Source organism: Rhipicephalus sanguineus, chromosome 1 (genome assembly GCF_013339695.2).
Source record: "Rhipicephalus sanguineus isolate Rsan-2018 chromosome 1, BIME_Rsan_1.4, whole genome shotgun sequence".
In the NCBI taxonomy this organism is placed as follows: domain Eukaryota; kingdom Metazoa; phylum Arthropoda; class Arachnida; order Ixodida; family Ixodidae; genus Rhipicephalus; species Rhipicephalus sanguineus.
Genome location: NC_051176.1, coordinates 68,142,996 through 68,164,895, shown reverse-complemented (window position 1 = coordinate 68,164,895; position 21,900 = coordinate 68,142,996). Strand labels below are relative to the sequence as shown.

General features: G+C 46.2%; 1 protein-coding gene across 1 annotated transcript in view; it reads left to right on the top strand.

The window, feature by feature from the left end:
• LOC119392754 (uncharacterized) overlaps positions 1-21,453 on the top strand; it is a 49,179-nt gene extending 27,726 nt beyond the window's left edge. The window contains exons 3-6 of the mRNA XM_037659714.2: positions 7,528-7,620; positions 16,361-16,453; positions 18,390-18,479; positions 21,384-21,453. Of these exons, the coding sequence (XP_037515642.1) occupies positions 7,528-7,620; positions 16,361-16,453; positions 18,390-18,479; positions 21,384-21,440 (333 nt within the window). The 3' untranslated portion in view covers positions 21,441-21,453. The remainder of the gene's footprint in view (positions 1-7,527; positions 7,621-16,360; positions 16,454-18,389; positions 18,480-21,383) is intronic.
• The last annotated feature ends 447 nt before the right edge of the window (positions 21,454-21,900 follow it).

The window sequence follows — 21,900 nt, the reverse complement described above, 5'->3', positions numbered from 1 at the left end:
TTTACGGACGTTGTTCGCATGCTCACGCATGCGGTCATTAGCGCACCGCCCCGTTTGGCCAACATAGTAACGGCCGCAAGAAAGAGGTATCTTATACACAACACTATCACAACATTCAACGTACTTCTGGCGATGCTTCTTGCTGCATCTTTTCGTCTTGGTCTCTCGATTTACTTGCTGACACAGGCTACCAAGCTTATTTTTGGCAGAAAACAACAGTCTAACGCCTGCCCTGCTGACCACTTTCTTGAGATTATGTGCCACCTTGTGCACATAATCTCTATGTGCACAAGGTGGTGCGTAGTACGGGCACCCAGCGATTCCCGTTCGTAGAGTTCCCACTGCTCCGTTTACCAAAGCGTGGATGACGGCAACATAGGCCGGCAAAAAATGTGGCGCTCACTCAGACTCGCTCGTGAAATATATTTTGCCCTTAGTGCTCACTTGGACTCAAACTCACCAAAATATTACTCACTCGGACTCACTCAGACTCACAGCTCGATCTGAGTCTGAGTGAGTCGACTCATGAGTAAGTTTGGCGACCTATGGACGCCAATGCTTGAGGCAAACATGTAGAATTTCCCTGGCTCGAGTAGCATCTTGTTAGGGGGATTCACAAACTCGGTGTGCGACATGTGCCCTACTTTTTGCTGCGCTTTATCGACTTTCTGTTTGTTACGGCAGTTGAGCTACGCGTCGTCTTCAGCGAGTTCCGTCAGGTTGTTACCTCCCATCAGATGAGCGGCGCAGCGCCGGAGAAGAGTAAGGGGAGGGGCAGTCGCTCACCCGGCGAGGTGGTGGCGCCCTCTCTTGCGCCCCGCGTCGGAGTTTCTTTCCGAAACGTTTTAGCGATTTTAACGGTGAATTCCATTGGCAGATTCGGAGCGCTTCCGGTAGCAGTTTTTCTGCTCCATTCGGAGCAAGCCTGTTCCATTGGCAGATTGAGAGTGCTCCCTGTATGTTTCATTGGCAGATCTGGAGCGGCCCCGCGAAATCCACTCCACGGAGCAACTCTCTCTACTCCGCGAAAAGCGGCGGATTCAACCGGAAGTCGCAAGCGCCCCGCGCGTGCGCAGTGCCTGGCGTACCACGTGATCGACCAACGCGCTGTCCAAGCGCGCACTCCGCGCGCCGAGAACGCAAGTCGCGTCTCGGGAGAAAAATGAGTGGTGCGTCGCAGCGTCAACTTGCGCTTTTGCTGCTCGCCGAGAGCGATGATTCGAGCTCTAGTTCCGGATCGACCAGTGAGGACTCAAGCGATGAAGAAGCTTTGCAAGCTGGCGTATACGAACACGTTTTTGACGTCATGTTTCGGCCGCCGGACAAGAAACCGAAAGTTGAGCATTTCGTCGACGACGTCGTCCGCCAGTACTCCGATGAAGAAGTAAGAATTAACGCATCCCTTTCGGAAGTTCGCATTTTAACACTCTTTACTTTTGCTGGCGAAATGCAATTCCGAAGGCACTTCAGGTTGTCTCGGCGTGTTGCCACCGAACTGATAGCAGGCTTCGCGTCTTCTCCGATGTGCCCGACAGACAATCGCGGCGGCAAGGATGCGAAGTCTGCGGAGACGCACATTTTGTCTTTCATTTGGTAAGTAATTTGGTGAGTAATTGTTATTGCTGCCTCTTCTTAAATTCGTCCCGCGAAAGTGGGCACTAAAGTGTGCCGCCTGATCTCCTTACTGCGCAGGTATGCAGCCAACAAAACATGCATGCGGGATGTGGCCGACAGATTCAACCTGGCTGAAAGTACTGTACACAGGGTACTGCAAAGAGTGGCAGACTACCTGTGTACGCTAGGTCCAACTGTCCTCACATTTCCCCGTGACCTGGAGAAGCTGTCCAGAGATTTCGAGAAAGTATGTTCACCTAACTCTTAACGCTTGAAAATAGACTGACGAACTGTTGGTCCTTTTTCTGCAGGTGTCGGGTGTGCCTGGCGTTGTTGGGTGCATAGACGGTTGCTACATTCGCATCCAGTGCCCCGAAAACAAGATAGCTTCGATCTACGTCAACAGACACCACTTCCTCTCAATGACATTGCAGGCTGTGTGCGACAACAAGGGGCGATTCAGTGACGTGCTCGTTGGAAGCTCGAGCAAGATACACGATTCCCGTGTCTTTCGCCTGTCCTCGCTTGCCAAAAAAATCTCTGGGATATGCCAAGGTGGCAGGTATCACATCCTAGGTGACGCAGCATACCCTGTAAGGCCGTTCTTGCTTACCCCTTACAGGGATTATGGAGCACTAACAAAACAGAAGAAAAAATTCAATGCAAAATTTTCGGCAACCCGCGTGCTGATTGAAAACTCGTTTGGGATCCTGAAGAAACGCTTCCGCCAGCTTATGTATCTGGAGCTGCGGACTGTCAAGTGGCTAAATGCGTTTATGCTTGCTTGTTGCATCTTGCATAATCTGTGCATCGACACAGGTGACGAACTGCTCGATGACAGTGATGAAGAGGAGGCTAACGATGATGTACCATGGTCCAAGTGCACAGACAGCGATGAATGTGAAGAAGAGGATACTGAAGAAGACGCAGCACTACGTAAGCTCGGCGAGTTGAAGCGAGAGAAAGTGTTCCAAAAAATGTTTGGGGGAAAATGAAAAATCCGCAAATGACTTCCTGCTTCGATATCGTGAAAGTCCACCATTAGTAGCTGCTCCGTTGATATAGGCACTTGTTCTATGGGAGAAAATAAACAAAAGCTTTACAGATAAATTCGCTTGTACATTCTGGTCGCTTCTTTTGTTATTGTTTTTCATTCCACCGTAATTATATTCATTTTTTGCATAATAATATGCCTGTGCAAATACTGTGTGTGAATGTACACAGCGTGATGTTAATATATATATGTAAATGAAAAAGATCCTCTTGGAAAGCGGCAACAAGGTGCGCGTTAAAGACCACCAGGTGGTCAAAATTTCCGGAGCCCACCTCTATACGGCGTCTCATTACAAAATCGTGGTTTCTGGACAATACCCCCCCCCCAAAAAAAAAAAAAAAAAAACAGCAAGAAGAGAAGCTTTTATTTTCGACGTTTCAGCAGGTCGTTAAAAGTGCCCCAAAAGCTTACGGCTGTAAATGGTCGTCTAAAAGCGCCTCGCTTATGGCTTGTGTGCAGGTGCCCTGTCACTCGCACGTGTGCGTAGAAATTACACACCTGTTTCTACGTACACGTGCGAACTGCACGTGAGACCCACAGGCCATGTGTTCTTAGAACTTGCACACCTATTTCTACGTACACGTGCGAACTGCACGTGCGACCCGCAGGCCATGTGTACTTAGAAATTGCACACCCTTCACATATATATTTTCTTACAACTCCTATCGTTGTCTCTGGCGCTTCCCGTTATAATCGTTCAGCGGATCGCTATATGTGTAAATGAATAAATAAATGCAACATACGTATTTTTCGAATATCTACCACCACTAAACCTTAAAGAGACTTATCTGTCCGTAGCAAACTTTTTTGTTGCGGATCCCCACCCCAGGCTCTGAAACAAACAATTCTTTCATAAAATCAGTTCTTCTCTTATGCATAAAATCAGTTTATTTACTTTCACTCATCATTGTACTCCGCACTTATGCCAAGGGCACGGCTCAGTAATGCCATTTTCTCATTGTGCTGCCTCGCCCTCTCTTGCCGGCTTTCTTCTTTCTGTTTTTTTCTTTCTTCGTGTCGTGCTACTCTCTGCGCTTCCTTCTGCGCTTGCAGCTGCTTCATTTCGTCAAAGAAAAATTTCATGTCTTGCAGTCTAGATGTGGAAGGACGCGGTGGCCTTGTTTTTTGTTTTTCAGCAGTGTTTGATTGCCCACTCGATGAAGTAGTCTGACTGCTCTGCGAGCTTTGCATTTCTTCATCAGGCGTCTCCTCCACCTCTCCTGACGAACGTCCTTTTCTGCTGGACATGCTCCCGGTATCTTTTCTCGAAACGACGCCGTGGCCATCTCGCAACTCCTCTGGTTCGAGGCTGTCGTCCTGAGCGGCTATCTTGGCCAGCTCCTCGTCGTATGGCACGTCGCTGGGTTAATTGCCAGACTTCTTGTTATGAGTAGTTGCCGATGTCTTGCGCCTAATTACAGTCTTAAATCGGCTGCAGCATTGCTCACCGGTCTTCGTTATCCCCATCGTTTTGTTAAGATTTTCAGCGATGCGGGCAAACATTTCTTTTTTATTTCTAAATTTTTTCATGGGTCCCACCTGTGCGAAATATTGCTCGTAATAGTCGAGCATCAACTTCGTTTAGCCCGCCGTCCATTCGCAGGCTGCACCTGAAAATTTTGAAACGACAATTAGGTATGTCATATCAAAAATAGCGGCAAATGGGCTTACTGCGGCGGCTGGTCCTCTGGATTGCTCCACTGGCTTCATGCTGCTGTGGAACATTCACACTGCTTCCAGGATCTGAGACTCAAAACAGAGATCCAAATTTTATTCCTCAACAAGGAAAGATTACGACAAGGACAGGTAAAAGCTGTAAGAACAGATTCCCTAGTACACAAGGTCGCATAAAGCGAGAACAATGTGAGTTACAGAACGTCACCACGAAAAATTATTACGTCACTACGAAAGGATTATAAAGCAGGTATAAAGAGAGAAAAGCGGATATAAGGAGACTGCGCAGCACGTGCGGTTAGACCCATCTTATTTTTACTGCTAATAATTAAACAGTTCATTAGTAACCCGTAAAACCGCACCTGTGTTTATTTCAACGAACGTGAAAGACAAATAATGCAGCATCTTTTTTAACGAACTATGTGTATTTTTCACTGGGATATCAAACGAAGTAACTGACTCATGAATAATCATTACCCCCGTATTCAGAAACGCTCCTTCACTTGAACTTGACATGCCACCGCCTTCAACGAGTTTCGAACGCGCTGCCTTTAGGCAGTGCCAAGGCAGCACAAACGCGTTTCAAACGCGCGCTTTGAGGCAGTGGCAACTCAAGTTCAAGTCATGCAGCGTTTCTGCATACGGGGGTAAATGGCTCGTTTTGTTTTTTGCAGGCACTTGCAAATCACAAAAGAACAAATCAGCTTCGGTAAAAATAATGTTACCATTGAATTATGGAGTAAACATATCAGGAAGGAAAATCAAGCTTAGATTATGGGGCTCAGTTATGTTGCTAGCGGTTAATCAACAAACGACGTAAAAGAGACTTCAAATTAGGACAATATGCATCCATGCTACTGTTCCATGAACTTCACACACGGCGGCACCATGCAATGCGGAATACTGCGTGAGCACGCACAGAGCAGGACACATGCGAGAAAGTTTTTTTTTTTTTTTACAGTGACCAAATCCACTCACCTGCCGTGTTGGCACATGCCGGGTTCGTGATCGATGAGAGGAGGACGCTTACACCCGCTATCACTTCCATCTGAGCACAGGAGGCAAATATTTAGAACCAAACTTCCAAGTACAGCTGACGCGCGAGTTCAAACCGAACAGGTTGAGAATCGAAAACGGCGCTTATACGCGAGGAATGCTGGGTGCTTCCGGAAGCGGATGTGCGCTAGCGCCCCCTGCCATTTGCTCCAGCGAGAGCGCCTGTGTTCCATTGGTAGATTCCCGCCGGAGTGGATTGCGCTACTCCGCCGGAGTGGCGTGCTCCGGCGCACTCCACTCCGGCCACTCCGAATCCGCCAGTGGAATTCACCATAAGTTAATTAATGCCATTACTTCTTGGCTATTCCTGTTCATTATATTATTTTAGACCTCGTTCGTTCATTTTAACCCTGCTTTGAGCATTGCTAGCCTTGTTATGACCTGTATTGAGCACTCTACTGTGAGCGTGATCACGCCACATCAGATGTTGGATGGACGACAAGCCGAGCCCCTAAAGTGCTCGGCACTTAAAAACAGGCTCTTATTGGTGGTTTGCTTGCGCGGCAGCCGACGCCAGCGGCAAAAATAGCCCAGGGAGCGATCGGTGAGCGGCACGCGGGAAAGCGCCGCGCCGTCAGTGTGTTCGTACTTTTCCTCCGTTCGTTCTTGACGGACTAGAGAAATTTTTGCGGCAATCGATCCGTGAGGCAATGAACTCCGAGACTGAGGTCATTCGATGACTATTTGGCAAAGAGGTTCATGACCCCTGGTGGCCGGCTTCTAAGCCCGAGGAATAAAAACACTAGTGAGCCTTAGAAAAGCTCCAGCATATAAAATTTTAATATTGGTCAAGCATCGTGGTTGGAACTAATATAAGACAGCAGTAACGCTTGTTTATAGAAACTGCATTGGATGTCGGAATTCAGGTAGTAGATGCGTCATAATGTTATAGTATCCTGGCTCTCTCCTTTTTTAAATTAACATGCTGGCAGAGCCACAAGTAACGCGCAGAGCACTTTTGTTTTCTATTCTATTTCTAGTTTTTTTTTTTCTTATACACCGAGTTCCCCTTAGCTATGTTGCCACTCTCTTATAGAAATTTTCGCGTTGTGTTCATGGCGTAAGCATAAGGTCACTGGCGCCAGGTCCGACATATCAAATTGATGATTATGCATGATGCTTAAGGGCACCAGGGCCGCTAGGTCTGGCCATTGAGCGCTACAACTTTCAGACTACGAACTGCAGTACGCACGTGATTAAGGCATCTGATAAGTGTTTCCGAAACTTCATACTTGCGGAGCATACTATCCGTTTATACGCGAAAGTCACTTGGCAGAGTTCCGAAAATCATCAGGATATCTGTGTCCAGTACTTTGTTATATGGCCGCTACAATGTCAAAGTTACTTTTCTTTTCTCGCGATAAAGATAGGAAAGACGTGTGTTTATGCGGTGTTGTAGAGTCTAACATAAGTTTAAAAAATCAAAGCTATTAATTCTCTAAGGAATATCGAGCTCTAAGCGCATGGACTAAAGAGTTGTGAACGCAAGAGCTTCATCGGCAAAAATATACGGCTTAGCATAAGGATAAATTGCTCTGGCTTAAAAATAGACCGCATTTGCAGGGAGTGCAAACTATCGTCTTGCTCAGTCGTGTACAGACAACGTCAACGTAATGGGTGAACGTGGTCTTCTGTGCTCAAATATGGTCACGTGCTTAAGCAAAGATCGCGGCTAGCGGCGCTTATCCGCGATGAAGTCATTAGGAGTCGGGGAAAAAAAAAACCGTCACTCGGCCGCATAAAAAATCACCCTTGTATAAGTTACGAGCTGCACACGGTCGTTCCAGGAATGTTCTAGATACCATATAATAATAATAAAAAAAAACGGCATTGTAGTAGCCGTGATAGAAGCAAAATTCAGGCTGTCAACTGAAGACGCAAGGAGACCAGCTACATTTGCAGCTGAGGCTGTTGCTGAATTGGCGCGGCATGAACCAATAGTGGTTACTTTCAAAAGATGAGAGGGAGACGTTTGTTTGAATTTGAGAATATCTCCATTGCTTACTGCAACGTAACACTTGGAAAAGACAGGAGCGCCAACACGTAATATACGCATTGTGCTTATATGCTTGCACTTCCACGACCTTGTGGGGCATTCCTTAACGCGCGTTTCCTCCGCGCCACTTCAGGTGGAGAACAGCTGCAGCGTGCTGTGTACCCCGGCGTATGGGAATGCCTACCACGTGAACATCACAGACGGCCTCTCGTGCGGCGTAGAGAAGGTGAGTTCACCCTGCAGATCACGGTTATGTGGTAAACTAGAGGGAGAGAAAAAAGCATGGTGGACACGCTGTATCACGAACCACGTCTCAAATGTATATAACGTTGCACATCTAAGACAACGTAATCACGATCACCCTTGGCGCAACACTGAAAACACAGAAAAATATATTATTCTTTATACAGATGAACGCTGCGCGGTCACAGCCTAAGCGATAAATGTATATAAAGCTAGTGAAATCATCTGACTTTAGCTTCTTGCGTTAATTAATTGTTAGGGTAAAAATTACAGCCAACAGCCCCTTACCGGGTCTCGTTGGAAATCTGTGTTTACGCGAGAAGTTGTGAAGCGCCTTGCAAAGCAGATACTGTGGCATGATTTCATGTCAGAGTGCTGTAGACGAAATAATGTTGGGACAATGATTGTACGAAAAGGCCGAATCTGCGCTGCCAGCACCACTCACCTCCCGTTGGCATGATCTTTCCCTACTTGTTTACTCGTCATGAAAATCTCCTGCAAAGGTTTGGCTTGGTAACAGAAGCTACAGACTGCGTCGCAACCGCTAACCGACGAGACGTGGCTACGAATGCAGTGTCTGCTGGGGCCCGTAGGCGGATAGAATCGCACGTGCATCTCTGACGTGATAACAAAGGGCAAGAGGACAAATCCATTAGGTAGATGACAACCCGCTGCAGATATCTTCGTAGGTGTAGCATTGCACTACATAATGAGAGGTAAATATTTCGATCGTCGCCGTTGCGGCTGGAATCAGTGTTCGCGGCGTTTTCGTTCCATGTCAGGGAAATGCGAACTAGTGTAGTAAAATTTAGGCGCACTTTAATGAGCACCAGCGGGTCAAAATTACTGTGCAGTCCTTCACTGTGATGTGCCTAGTAATAACATCTTAATTTCGGCACGTAAAATCCCTGAATTAAAATTTTTTGGTGCGTGGAAGTAAGATTTTTTAACACAAAAGTGTTTTATGCCGGGGCACACCAAGGCTTCACTGACGTCATTTCCGTCATGGGAATGACAGCGGTGAAATGCACGCGAACAGATGACGAAGAAACACTAGAAGAAGTTTGGTTGACACAGATGACCTGGGAGTTGAAACCACGACCTCTCGGTCCACGGCAATAGGTGCCGGGCGCTCTACCCGCTGCGCTACCGACACACATTCATGAGTTTTTACAGACACGCCTTATATCTCTCGCACCTTCTCCGCGAGGGAGATGCCAGGCGGAAGAGGAATGCGTTCATGCGTTCACGCTCTAGCCACGAACATATTTTTTCAGCTAGAGACACGCCAGCGGGAAGTGGAACACCTTGGCGCGTTCACGGCTCAGGCTACGAACTCTGCCTCTCGCGTTGCTGAAGTGCTGTGTGGTAGTGTATGCATGAGCAGAGGCATAGGTTACCCTATTACTGGGGAGCGTACACCTTGCCTTTTCTCTCCTCAAACGATGACACTTTGAATGAACTCGTACCGAGCACCAGTGTTTATTATGTGCTTGTTGATGCCATCTCTGCGCGAAATTCAGCATATGCTGTGCTAACTACTTCAAATGCCACAAAACTTTAATCATGATCACGGACGTTAGACGTCGGGATGGAAATGCACCACCAGGAGTCCACGTAGGTGCATCCACGTTAAACGGTACTATAGCTGCGAAACGCTAGTCCTCAGTGTGCGTGCACTCACATATCAATGTAAGATAAACAATCAGCCACTTCTGTGAAGACACGTTTCGCATTCGTGTTGTACCAAGTGCTATGACGGAAGGATCAGCCAGCCTTTTTTGATGTCCTACCTTTCGCGTCGAGTGTTCGCTACTGGTCGCATGTGAACAGCTCCTAAGTGAGTCAAGTTCCGGACATTGCGAAAACAGTTGCTCCACGCGATGACATAAAGCGGCAGTACATCAACGCACGCACTCTGTGAGCCATCACCTCAGTATTTAGAACTAGTGGAAGCTATAACTGTGGCAGTTTTTCTGCTCAACGCATAACGAGTTTAAAGAAAATGACGCGATTTTATTTCAATTACAGTCAAACTTGACTATATCGAAGCCGGATAAATCGAATTACCCTTTATATTAAACTAACTTCGAACACAACAATTCTCTAACGTCAGTGCATAGGAAAATGTACGGCTACACCGAACAAAAATAGCCAGAACCCTTCATGCATCGGACATCCGGTAGCGCGAAACGCCCCAAATTGGCTTTTCCTCACGGAAGTGAACTTTCCCGTACGAATTAGGGAAAGCGAACGGTGTGACTTCGGTGTCACTTTTCGCGAAGAAGCGCGAAAAGCGTCACTCGCTTTTCGCGCTTCTTCGGCGAAACAGAAGAATAAACCTACTGTTCTCCGCAAAGCTGGCGATAATCAACACAGTCGAACGTGGGAAAAAAATTGGACACTTTGTAAATGCCAAAGTGCGTTAGGCGAAAGCCTGTGGCCATTGGACTGACTATGCCATGGTATCGGGGGAATCCACATTCTTGGGGCGCTTCTCCGAACCGCTTGCCGTGGAATCATCACCGGGCCGCTTGGGAGCCATCCGACTAACTCGATTGCTGCAACGAGACGTCTGACGACGGAGCTTTGCCGCGCGCGCCGCTGTGCCATCACGTGATTGCTGAGAGAGTGTGAGGGAAAAAGGCCACAGCTGGCACCATTCCAGGGCACGGACGGACGGACGCGAGTATGAGACATCAAAGGCTTTAGCCTTAAAGGAAGTCTGACGTCGCCTCTGCGTGGAGCATCCCAAAAGGACGCTTAGTACGATTGAAGAGCAAGGCCGACATTAGGGCCAAGGCGGGCTAGAATCCGCCCGACGAGTAGACACAGCTGCGTATGAAGACGTTGAGGCGCTACGTCGGCACGCTATTTTATCAAGTATCACCTGCCCCGTCAATAATCCGCACTTTCAACTACAAACCGCGCAGACATAAAATTAAAATAAAAAAAAACGTATTCTCGTGAAGCCGCCTTCCTTGAAATATCGTGAAGGAAACTTCCGCACCAAAATTAGCATCGAAAATACGGTAAATTCTTTATGGAGTTTACATGAGAAACATATAATATATATGGATGTAATTCCTGTATTTTTGCGAGATCGATATTTGCGGGTACTTGCATGTCGGGTACTTGCAAGTACTTGTACCTGCAGGACTACGTGCGTGACCTTGAAACCTCATGGCGTTCAGATCAGATCAATTAACTTTATTGATTGCCCTGCGAATTGGTGGGATGGGCCTGGATCCCGCCTAGGCTTCGGCCAAGGGTTGCTGGCCCTTGGCGGCTTCCTCGGCTCGCTGGACGGTCCAGAGTTGTTGCTCCAGGTCCGAGCTGAGCAACGCAGACTCCCAGCGCGCGCGGAGGCTGTCGCTGTTTAGGGCTGCATCACAGCTATTGTTTATTATATCTGGACATCCCCATAGTATGTGCTCTAAGGTGGCTCTAGAGTCACAATGTCTACACTTGTCTGTCGTGATCAAAATAATTAGAGATTTCAGCATTAGATACGTGTAACGGGAAACCTTCGAAAGGTTTTCTTGATATTGAAGTAGGTGTTTCTTGCTGAGAGAAGCACTCTCGCCGAACCATCAGGCTTTAATGTCAAAATAGAATTTTTTCCCCGCAGGTAGTATTAATGGATGACGCAAGGGACAACAATCACTGGTATAGACTTAAATATTGCTCAATGGCCGATAGTTGCCTGTAGCGAGGAACTTGCCGGCAGGCAGCCTACGTGGCCATGCCGTGGTCGCACTTTATTGAGACTAGAGCAAGACGAAATGCTGAAGTTGAGTGGCTGCGGCGTCCAGCTCGGCCCAAACTGCAGTGCGTTCAGTCTGTCTCGTGCCACAAGCTGCGTGGCACTCGTCTTCTTTTGCCGAGGCCGGCTGAAAGCAATTGTCGCGCCGCTACAGGTGCCCCCCCCTCCCTCCAGCCCGTAGCGCGCTTGAAAAAAAGAAGGAAAAGGTGTGAAACGCGAATACATATGCTATAGTCATAGGCGTATCGACCGGGGGGGGTGCAAGGGGGGCGCTATCCCCCCCCCCCCCACTGAGAAATGTTAGGGGGGCGGAGCCCCCCACTTTCGACAGTGGTTATTGTCGGCTGCAGACCGGGAAACAAGTCAGGCAAACTTTACTTGAACGCAGCAGTAACGTAATTATGTAACAAAATTTGTCCTACGATCCTGCCGTGACGACTGTCCTCCATGTGTCATGACCACGCACTGCAGGCTACCTCTGGTGCAGGCTGCCTATTCCATGCTTGCACGCCTTGCGCTCGAGCATTCCAGAGGAGGCTGTCGCTCAGCAGGGGCTCTATAACATTACAGCAATCTGTCATGATATTATTTTGCCCTGCCTGGCCTGAAATATATGTAATCAGTGACCAAAATATGGGCGGGAACCAGTAAACGTTTTATAGCCCGATAAAAATCTCCTTTTTCAGGAAATTTAGTTTCTTCCTTTGAAAACAATAGCATTGCCACTGCTCCATATCCAAGCTGCTGTGAGTTGATGAGTGTGCGAAAGTGTCCAGTATTTTAGTTGTGCCTAGCCAGGACAGCTAAAATAGATTCCCGCTTTAGTCTCCGATTAGCCTGCTTCACTTGGCTTATCATATGGTAGCCTGCAGCGATCGCGGTGGCTTGTAACAAGGCAGTGGACTCGAGCACATTCAGAAGCCCAGCTTTCAAGTTTGCCCCGTTACTTGATCTACCTCACCAGGGAGATGATCAGCGTCCACGGTTTTATGGACTAAGAAGGCTGCCCGCCTGCAAAGGATTCTGTCTGCTCCTAACGATGTTTATTTCTCTCTCTACCTCTCTGTTGGCAACGATTAGTTGAGAGACGTGTACAGGCGCAAAAAGAGCTCAACATGGTTATACTACAACTAAAAGTATCTATTATACACACATGAATCCATCTCACCCGCTGCTATAAGCAGCCGGTGACAGTGGGATTGGCGGTCAGCCTTCTTAAAGAGGTCATGACACGGTCTCGCAAAGATTTGTGGTTTACAGCAAAAACTAGAAGCAGAGGGTCTATTATGCGTATACAGGTTTCAAAAGTGGGCCGTAAAATCATCATCATCATCATCATCAGCCTGTCTACGCCCACTGCAGGACAAAGGCCTCTCCCATATTCCGCCAATCAACCCGGTCCTGTGCTTTCTGCTGCCACGTTATACCCACAAACTTCTTAATCTCATCTACCCACCTAATTTTCTGTCTCCCCCTCACGCGTTTGCCATCTCCTGGAATCCAGTCAGTTACCCTTAACGACCACCGGTTATCCTGCCGACGTGCTACGTGCTTGGCCCATATCCATTTCTTCTTCTTGATTTCAACTATGATATCCTTAACCCCGTTTGTTCCCTGACCCACTCTGCTCCCTTCCTGTCTCTTAAGGTTACACCTATCATTTTCCTTTCCATCGCTCGCTGCCTTCCGTAAAAGAATATTTCATTGCAAAACAAGCCCTAGAGGTCACCGGCTGTAAACCCCGCCCACCGCCGGGGACCGCCATTTTGCCATGGCGCGTGTGAGGTCATGTCCAGCCGGGAACGGAGCCGTCGTCTTTTACCAAAGTTTCAGCCGCTGCAAATCGTTCAATTTCAGTGCCAAGCTGAAGAAAGCTAAAATATCTCGATATCACGTGCTGCTGACCAGGGAACAATATCGTTCGCCGCAATGCAGACGCTTGCACAGCTAGGTGCTTGTTATACGCCACGGCTCGCGAGTGCACCAGTGTTGCCTGACCATCGGGCCACTCGCGTGTTTATAAAAATATTCGATAATAACTTAAGTGCTCGACGAAATGTGCTAAAATTTCACCAGCTTATTTGGAATGCACAAGCATTAATCCATATAACGCAGATTATGATCGAAAATTGGGTGTCATGGCCCCTTTAAATTAAGTTCAGGAAGCCACACTGTCAGGCTATTCCGAAAAAAAAAACGAGTTATTGTTCAACACAGCAATGTGCAGCTTATTGTGTATACTTCATTTTAACGCCACGAGTTTTCGCAGGCTTCTGACATCGCGTAAGAAGGAGGCGATTTTATGGCACATTGAAAATTTGTGACGAATAGCGAAGAAGCATTCATAAAAAATACGCCATATTGAAAATAGTTCATTATTACTATTTTTTACGCAGTCATGCGTAAGTGGTAATTGTACGGTGGATCACTTACGCATCATTTGTTGCGTCGTTTTACGAGCAGGTGCTGTGAGCATGAGCCAGAAAATTTTGACCAATCATTAACAGCTAACGATCTATACGGAAGGAAACAATGCGGGGTAGTTTAACGTTATAGTCACCCACATTTTTTCAAAGAAAGTTTGAGCTTACACAATTTGCGCAGGCTATTTACTTGGAGGAACCGGAGGGGAGGAGTAAAGGGCCACTTCACCGCTTTTCCGTCCATCCCCCACCCAAGCTGGGAAAAGTAGGAGGACAAGGAACGACACCTAGTATATAAATTCGTAATCATTTAAAATCTTACAACAATACACAACCAGCTCAATGTGGCTTCCTTAAGTATAATTAGACTGAACTTGGTCTTCTACATAAGAAAGACTTTATATTAGAGGGCTCTAACAGTAAAGAAATCGGCACTCGGCTCATCCTGAAGACTTCTGCGAAGTACCTTGCTCTGTCAGCCACATGTTTTGTTTAATAAGTGAGAATTTAAGGTACTAGAGTCATATCATGTTCCTCATACTCATCGTATCTACAACACCAAACTAAGACTGGGAAGTTTGCTGATGCAATGCTCAGATGATCAGGTTAAATTTGAGTGTATTTTTTAAACTTCACGGTAATATTCCAAAATGGTATTAAACACTGCTGTGTTGTCGCGGTATAGGGCGGCCCAGCCTGCACAATCTGTTTGTGCAGATTCTTCCTTGATTTAAAACAAACAGTGTTGAAAAGCAAGTCCGCTAATCAGCTATATTAATAAAAAAAATCACTCAAATCATATATATATATATATATATATATATATATAATATATATATATATAATATATATATAATATATATATATATATATATATATATATTAGATATATATATATATTATAAGACCGCGCGGCGGACAGAGTGAGCGACGCCAGCCCCCCACCCCCCCCCCCACTCGCGAACGAGTTGGTACACCACTGGCTATAGTATACATAACCGGCAGTTCGTGTAATCTCCGCTGGACGGTCTGGAAAGAGTCCGTGTTCAGGCGAACAGGCAATGAGTGTACTCTAACAAAACTTAAAATTCGGTCATGTGGTAAATAGCTTTCGGCAACATTAGAGCGCAAAACCAGACATTCACATGAACTAGAGACACAGAATGAGCGCTAACTTTCATCTTACTTTATTTGAGGCCTCGCCAGCAAATATATACAGAGAAAACAAACAAGCGCCGTAAGTCCAACGCATGGTCGCCCAACAGGAAATCACTACGGAAAAAAAAAACGTTGAAGATACTATCTCTGCCCTCCAAAGGCTCACAGACGGATCAATATCACTCATATCTCCGGTATTCCTGATATGATATGCTCCTAACAGTTCTCGCGCCATCCTATCCCTACCCCTGCCAAAATGTTTATCTCGTTCAGTTTCGACTCACAGGCCCTGAAACTTGAGCAATGCTTAGCCCAATTTGTAACGCACTCTTAACACCCCGTGAATGCTCGCCAGCTCGGTCATTAATACAATGACCTGTCTGGCCTATATATGCCTTGCCGCAGGTCAGCGGGATCTCATAGATAACCCCAGTAGACCAGTTGACTAACTGTCTACCGTGTTTTTTCTGGCAACCAGTTTTATTCCCATCACGCGAAACATGTGAGCACAATTGGGCTGGCCTCTTCAGAGCGGAGAACACTACTGGCACTCCGTGACTGTTCACCATCTTCACATGGCACGTCACCTTGTGTACGTACATACGGTACCACAACAGGCTTGGCAGTGTTCTTTTCTGAGATGCTCACATTTCCAAACATAGCTGATTTGGTTTTTTGAAAAAGGTCCTGAGTAACTCGACAAAATCCATGCACAGGGGTAGCCAGCCGACAACAACCTGCGCACCTGCTCATTAATGCTAGACTGCATTGAGTGTGGACAGGAGTTCGCTAGCGCGGACCCCAAGCATGGGGCGTGTGTTGGTTAGCGAAAAAAAATGGTTGACAATTGAATTGTGTTGCTTTGTTACACAAACGACAACGAGTCCGTGAAATGTCTGTACGGATTCGCATCCTTGTTACATTAAAACTCTACCTCCCTCGAATACCAAGCGTCCTAGAAACAAATACTGCACGTAAGGAGCATCTCTGTCTCCAGTTCTCCTAAAGTAACTTGATCATATATGAAAGCTCAATGTTACTTTCACATTAGGAAGGCGCTAACGGAATTGATTAGCGCCTTAGAGAAGATATACATGTCATTTTGGACGCGCCTCTGGCTACAACAGCTGTACATGTAATGGAGACAATGTTGTCTGCTCTACTATTAGCCTACATCAGAGTTATCGCACATGTGCACGGTTTGTATTTACTTGTATTTACTTGAATACCTTTAGCTCTTTGAGTTTCTTGTCTGTCCCTATCTATCAAGTTTTTTCCTTTCCTTTCCGGTGAATTAGCAAGTAAGAAGCGAGTTGTTCAGGTTGACCTTACTTCTTTTCTAAAATTAAGACACTATTGACTATATTTCCTCGCAGGTTTGCATTCGCAGTGAATGCCGCCGGCAGCCTTCAGTGACGGAGTCTGACCTCTGCAAAAGCGTGCACCCGAATCAGGCATCGCAGGCTTCAGTAAGTTAGTGAAATAGCGCACCTTAACAAAACCGGGTTCAGGAACTGTTCTCCAGGTTTTCTACAGCATGCATAAAAATCCCGATATATATATATATATATATATATATATATATATATGGTGATAGATCAAATATTAACGAACACGCGACCACTTCTCAATCTGGTTGGTATAACAATGTCCGCTGAATTCTGTCGATCTGTTTTAAGGCAAGAAAAAAACAGAAATGGCTTCAATTCCGTACGTATAAGATGATATAAAATCTGAGAAAGCGATTCATGATTGTTGACCTTGCGCTGTCTTTCTAAGAGCTTCTTACACTGTAATTTTGCGCCGTCATGTAAAACTGTGAGCGGCGAGTAATAGAGAAAATGGGATTAATGTGGAACTGGTAGCGTCAATAAAACAAATCCCAAGGAAATTGCTAACTGAGAAACCGCTGTTTTTAAACGCAGACCACGTATATATAAGGTACATTCAAAATTTTTCGCTTCAGCTGTCATGGCATACATTGCGATATATGAAGTTAAACTCTTTCTTTATATATTGTCACGTGGTCTTGAGGGTGGGGTGAAGAAGACTCCAGCGGAGCTCGGAAATACGTAACTCTTTATTTGGCTGAACTTGTGGCCGGAAAACGGAAAGTCGAACTGCAAGAAAGGCCAGCTGTACACTGATAGCGGCAAACAGAGCGTCGGCCGTCGATAATCTGCGGTGCGATCTTGTACGCGTTACAAAATAACCACGGAGGCGTGGCATTACATCCAGCCGCACGTGACCGCACATGCCGCACGCGAATGGCCCATTTGAACCGCGACAGACGTCACGGCTCTGCATTGACCAATCGCGTGCGGTCACGTGCGGCTGGTTGTCATGCCACGCCTCCGTGTTTATTTTGGAACGCGTACAAGATCGCACCACAGATCTGCAGCAAGACGCGTCGGCATTTATACATGCGGCATCGAACATTCGAGCCTTATCGCTGGTGACCGAGTTAGTTACGGAGTAATCTCAACTGTTCATGTTTTCGCGCTCAAGCCTATAAGGAAATTCTAAAATAATCTGGCAGGTTCCCAGACATTAGGGCGCGGCTTGCGCAATGCAGCGGCTACGTGTGCAACGGACTGGTTACATAAAAATAACAAAAAGAAGCGCGCGTGGCAGTATACTTAAATGGATGTAAAGAAACAATCGACCAGAAAGGTGCGAAGCAACAATTTGGTAATTTTTATTTAGTTTTCATAAAGGAGGAACTTCAAAGAAAGCAAAGCTTCTAGATCACTAAGCACGCGGACAACATTCCTGTTTGACTTCCCATTACATATTACAGATTATCAGGGCGGGAAACATTTGACCATTATTTCGTGTTTTGCTGAACATGACCGGCCAGCTCCACCTGGGGAATAAGCTTACCTATAGAGAAAGATGAGCAGCACCTCTGGTACTAGCGCTTTCAAATTTTGTGTCCAGCATGTACAATAAAGTACGAGACCTTCTGCACAGGTTATGCGTTGAAGTACGATTGAAATGAATTTCTCGAGCGCGCTGCGCTCGACTGGTTGATTTCGGACTTTACTTACGGGTTGTAAAGTATGAAAGCGTTTGGCATGCCGTTGTAGATAGTGTAAAGCCGGCACCGCATGTCGCGTTTTTCGCTCGCGAAAAACGCGATGCGCGGAGAACGTCCGCGTTGCCGTAAACGCAACTGCGCACGAAAAAAAAAAATAATAAAGCAGTGGAGTTTCCTCGCCGCTGTTTGCCGGGTTGCTAGGTTTTGGTCAGAAGCGCGAGCCGTGTTCAAAATGTTTCGTAGAGATCATGCGTGGAGGACAGCGCCATTTGGTAGCATTGAAAGAAACCAAACCAACATGCTAGACGGCGCAGCATGTGAATGGGACACATGGATGCCCTGATATATCTTTTTTTTTTTTGCAGGGTTACGACGAGTGCCAGTTCCTGTGCTATGTGAAGAACCGTCAGACACCGTATCGGTACTGCCGACCACCAGGAACCGCCTGCACGAAGGTAATACGTAGCTCGCGATTGTGTGTGAGTGAGCTTTCTTCTTTGCTCTTAATTTTTCCTTATAAAGTAATGGGGCACTCAGAGACTAAGCAGGCAGAAAAAAATAGCACTTGTAATTGATCACATATAAAGTACAAATGAGCAGATTTTTTTCCAAATGAGCGAAATTCATAAGCAAAAACTTGGCTAAAATTGAGGAGGCGTGAAGAACATCTACGTGTCTTTCATATTAAAAAAAATTATTTCTAATAATATTGGTCAATCCTTGACTAAAACGTTTACTAAAGTAATAAACCTGTAATAAAAATCAGCCATTTGCTAGATCTATTTGAATCAAAATTAGGGGTGTGCGAATATCAATTTTTTAAATTGGAAGCGAATAGGAATAATGAAAATGAAGTGCGAATGGAATAGAATATTTTTCGACTATATGTGAATACAAGTAGCGCAACTTCTGACTTTAGCACAAAATTTGTTTTCATCAACCAGACATGGAAAGTAACTGTGTTGTACAGCAAATAATATATAGGCAATTTATGCATTGTACACAATTACTGCTTGATAAAACCACATATACAGTTATTTAATGTTGTCATGAAGGATGGGTAGCTGCTTGGTATGCCCTGGAACTAGCGACACCGTTGTGCATGTCACCATGCCTCCATACAGCAAAAAGAGCCGTTCACTAGACACACTGGTGCTGATGCGTTAATCTTTTCATCATAGTTTAATCGTCTAAGCTTGCATTCTAAATTTGGAGAAGCAGTGACAGCTGATCGGCACGATGTTCATTGCGGGTGCTTCATCTTAGGGTGACCACAAATAATGCTGCATTTCCTTACTTTTAAGCATTTCTTCTTAAAGGGGTCATGAACCACTTTTCCAAGTAATGATCTAATGACCTTTTGTATCGGAGTTTACTGCCTCCCGAATCGATTGCCGCAAAAATTTCTCGAATCCGTCAAGAATCAGCGGAGTTACGGGGGTTTGGCGCACGCTCTCAGCGCTTTCTCTCTTTTCTCGTGCCGACGAGCGCACTGGAAGCTAGACAGGGAGGGATGGCACGGAATAAGAAGTTACGTCAGCGCGCGTCATGAAACGCGATCGCCCTCCCGCTGTGATTCGCATGCGCGAGTGCGGCTACCGTGTAAAGTTAGCAGACTGAGGAGTGCGGCGCGGGCAAGTGGCGGCACCCCGTGGAAAGAAGCGCATCTGATCCGGCTATCGGCCAATAAGCATGCTATGTCTCCGCGACGTCAACGTGCAGACGCCCCGCCCACCGACGAGAGTGAGAACTAGCCTCTGTTTGATAAGAGGGCGCCTGAGGAAACGGCAACTTCGCGCTCCGCTTGTGGCCTTTACGCGGCGCGCACGACTGTAATATTTTGCAGAGCACTTCATAGCCGTGTCAGCTTTCCGCAGGTTCTGTTTTTTCAACAAGCCCAAGGGGTGCTTCATGACCCTTTTAATTTTGCAATGGTGCTCCACTTATCTGGGCGGTTATCTTCAGTGTAATTTCAGCACTCTAATGCAACAGCGGGCTCGGCCTAATACACAATGCCATGGTCGGGCCACTGAACTTGAATACTGGCCGAACATTTTCAATACCGCTTTGGGGGGAGAGGAGCGAGGAGGATTACGGCAATTCAAACTAATTTTTCTGTTTGTGCATCAAATTTTGCGAAATTTAGCGGAGGTATACAACTCTTTGTGCTGATTTGAATACTTGTTATTAAATTTTGGGATGTTCGAATATTTCGAATAGTAAAAGTGCCCTGCGAATCGAATAGGATAGCGAAGTATTTCGATCGAATATTGGAAGTTTCAAATATACGCACAGCCCTAATCAAAATGAGTCATGTCAACTTAACCTATGAGCGTGCTTCGCGTACACCTAGTGAGAGAAACAACCAATTTGGCTGCCTCTATTCCGTTTACATTTTGACGCAGCCCCATTGCTATGGCACTTTTGCTGTAAGCCGCTACACAGAAAACGTGTGACAATTGAAATGAGCTTGGGGACATTTAGGATAACTGAATGTCTGAGCATAAATAATAGAACCGTCCTAAAAATGGATTATTTATTTGAACAGATATGTCTTTCAGGCCGACGCGTGGTGGGCGTCTAGGGAAGGAGGAGGCAATGCATGGTCTTTCTGCGCAGGTTATTGTGCTCGAAATGTGAGGGTAATGTTCCTGTGGGCAGCAATAACACAGGTCACCGACCACAAAAGACTAAGAAAAAGACGTTTCAGCTCTTGTTATTCACGATCTCAGCTGTTCGAATATACGGTGTTTAGTGCCCAAGGAAGAAGGAAACCACAGGTTGGGGAAAGAAAACGAGGTTGCATGTTGATCAAGCCCGTCCAGCCACCTTTCCAATGCGCGGTGAACGTCTCTACAACACCATACCGAAGGAGTAAACGGCTTAGAACCGCGGCTGCCCGCTCAGCCTTAAAAGGGTGGGCAGAAGCTCCGCGATGTCAGACCATGACCTTCTTTATACTGCATCTCTAAGTCTCCCGTAAGGTGCACCCCTAGAAAAACCAGGAATGTCACTTGCGGAGGGTAGTCGAGGTAACGGGAAATATTGTGCGTGCAGGCAGTGAAGTTTCGCATCCTTGTAGAACGATAACGTGACATAGTAATGTCGTCTATCTCCTTTATTAAGTAAGCGATGATTAACTAACTTGTAAAAATGGTGTTATGGTAGAATGCACTCATGAGTGCGCTTTATGAGTTCTTGTGTAGAATAATATCATTATGATGGGTCTTATGAGGAGCCTTTTGTGGTGTAAATGATGTGTACAATTTTGTCGCAACTTTGTCCAGCGATCCTAACTATGCCTTGGTCGAAACCGTACAAATACGCACGTAACGCTGATGTGTTTCGTTCCTCCGCAGAACAGTGGGAGACCGGGAACATGCAACGTCCTGGGATACTGCATGAGCAACGTGTGATGACCCGTCGTGATGGCCCTGAAAGGAAAAAATAAACGGCGGTTTGGCCTTTCAGCTTTCCGGTCCTTCTTCAAAAGCCTTTGTCAGTAACTTGGACGGAGGTGACGAAGTGTGGCACAAAGTGTACAAGGTGCACGTGCCGCTGATTCCGGGTGCTTGTTAAACGCAAAATGGTGGTAATACGAAAGTGCAACGCACTAGGATATTAAAGACGATAGTCTTTCTTGGGGAACTTAAACGCAGAAATTTTGGTGTGTCTTTCTGTCTGTCTGTCTTTCTGTTTGTCGGCACGTCCCTCGATTCAGCCACTCGGCCAAAGTTGAACCACTTGCCCAAGGGCCAGCCGTCTTGAACTGGTACGGCTGTTCATACTTGTGAACGTTGTCGATCAAAAAGTAAATATCATGCATATCTGAGGTGCAACATCACTAAGTAAGTATTAGGTGGCATGTTCCTTTAA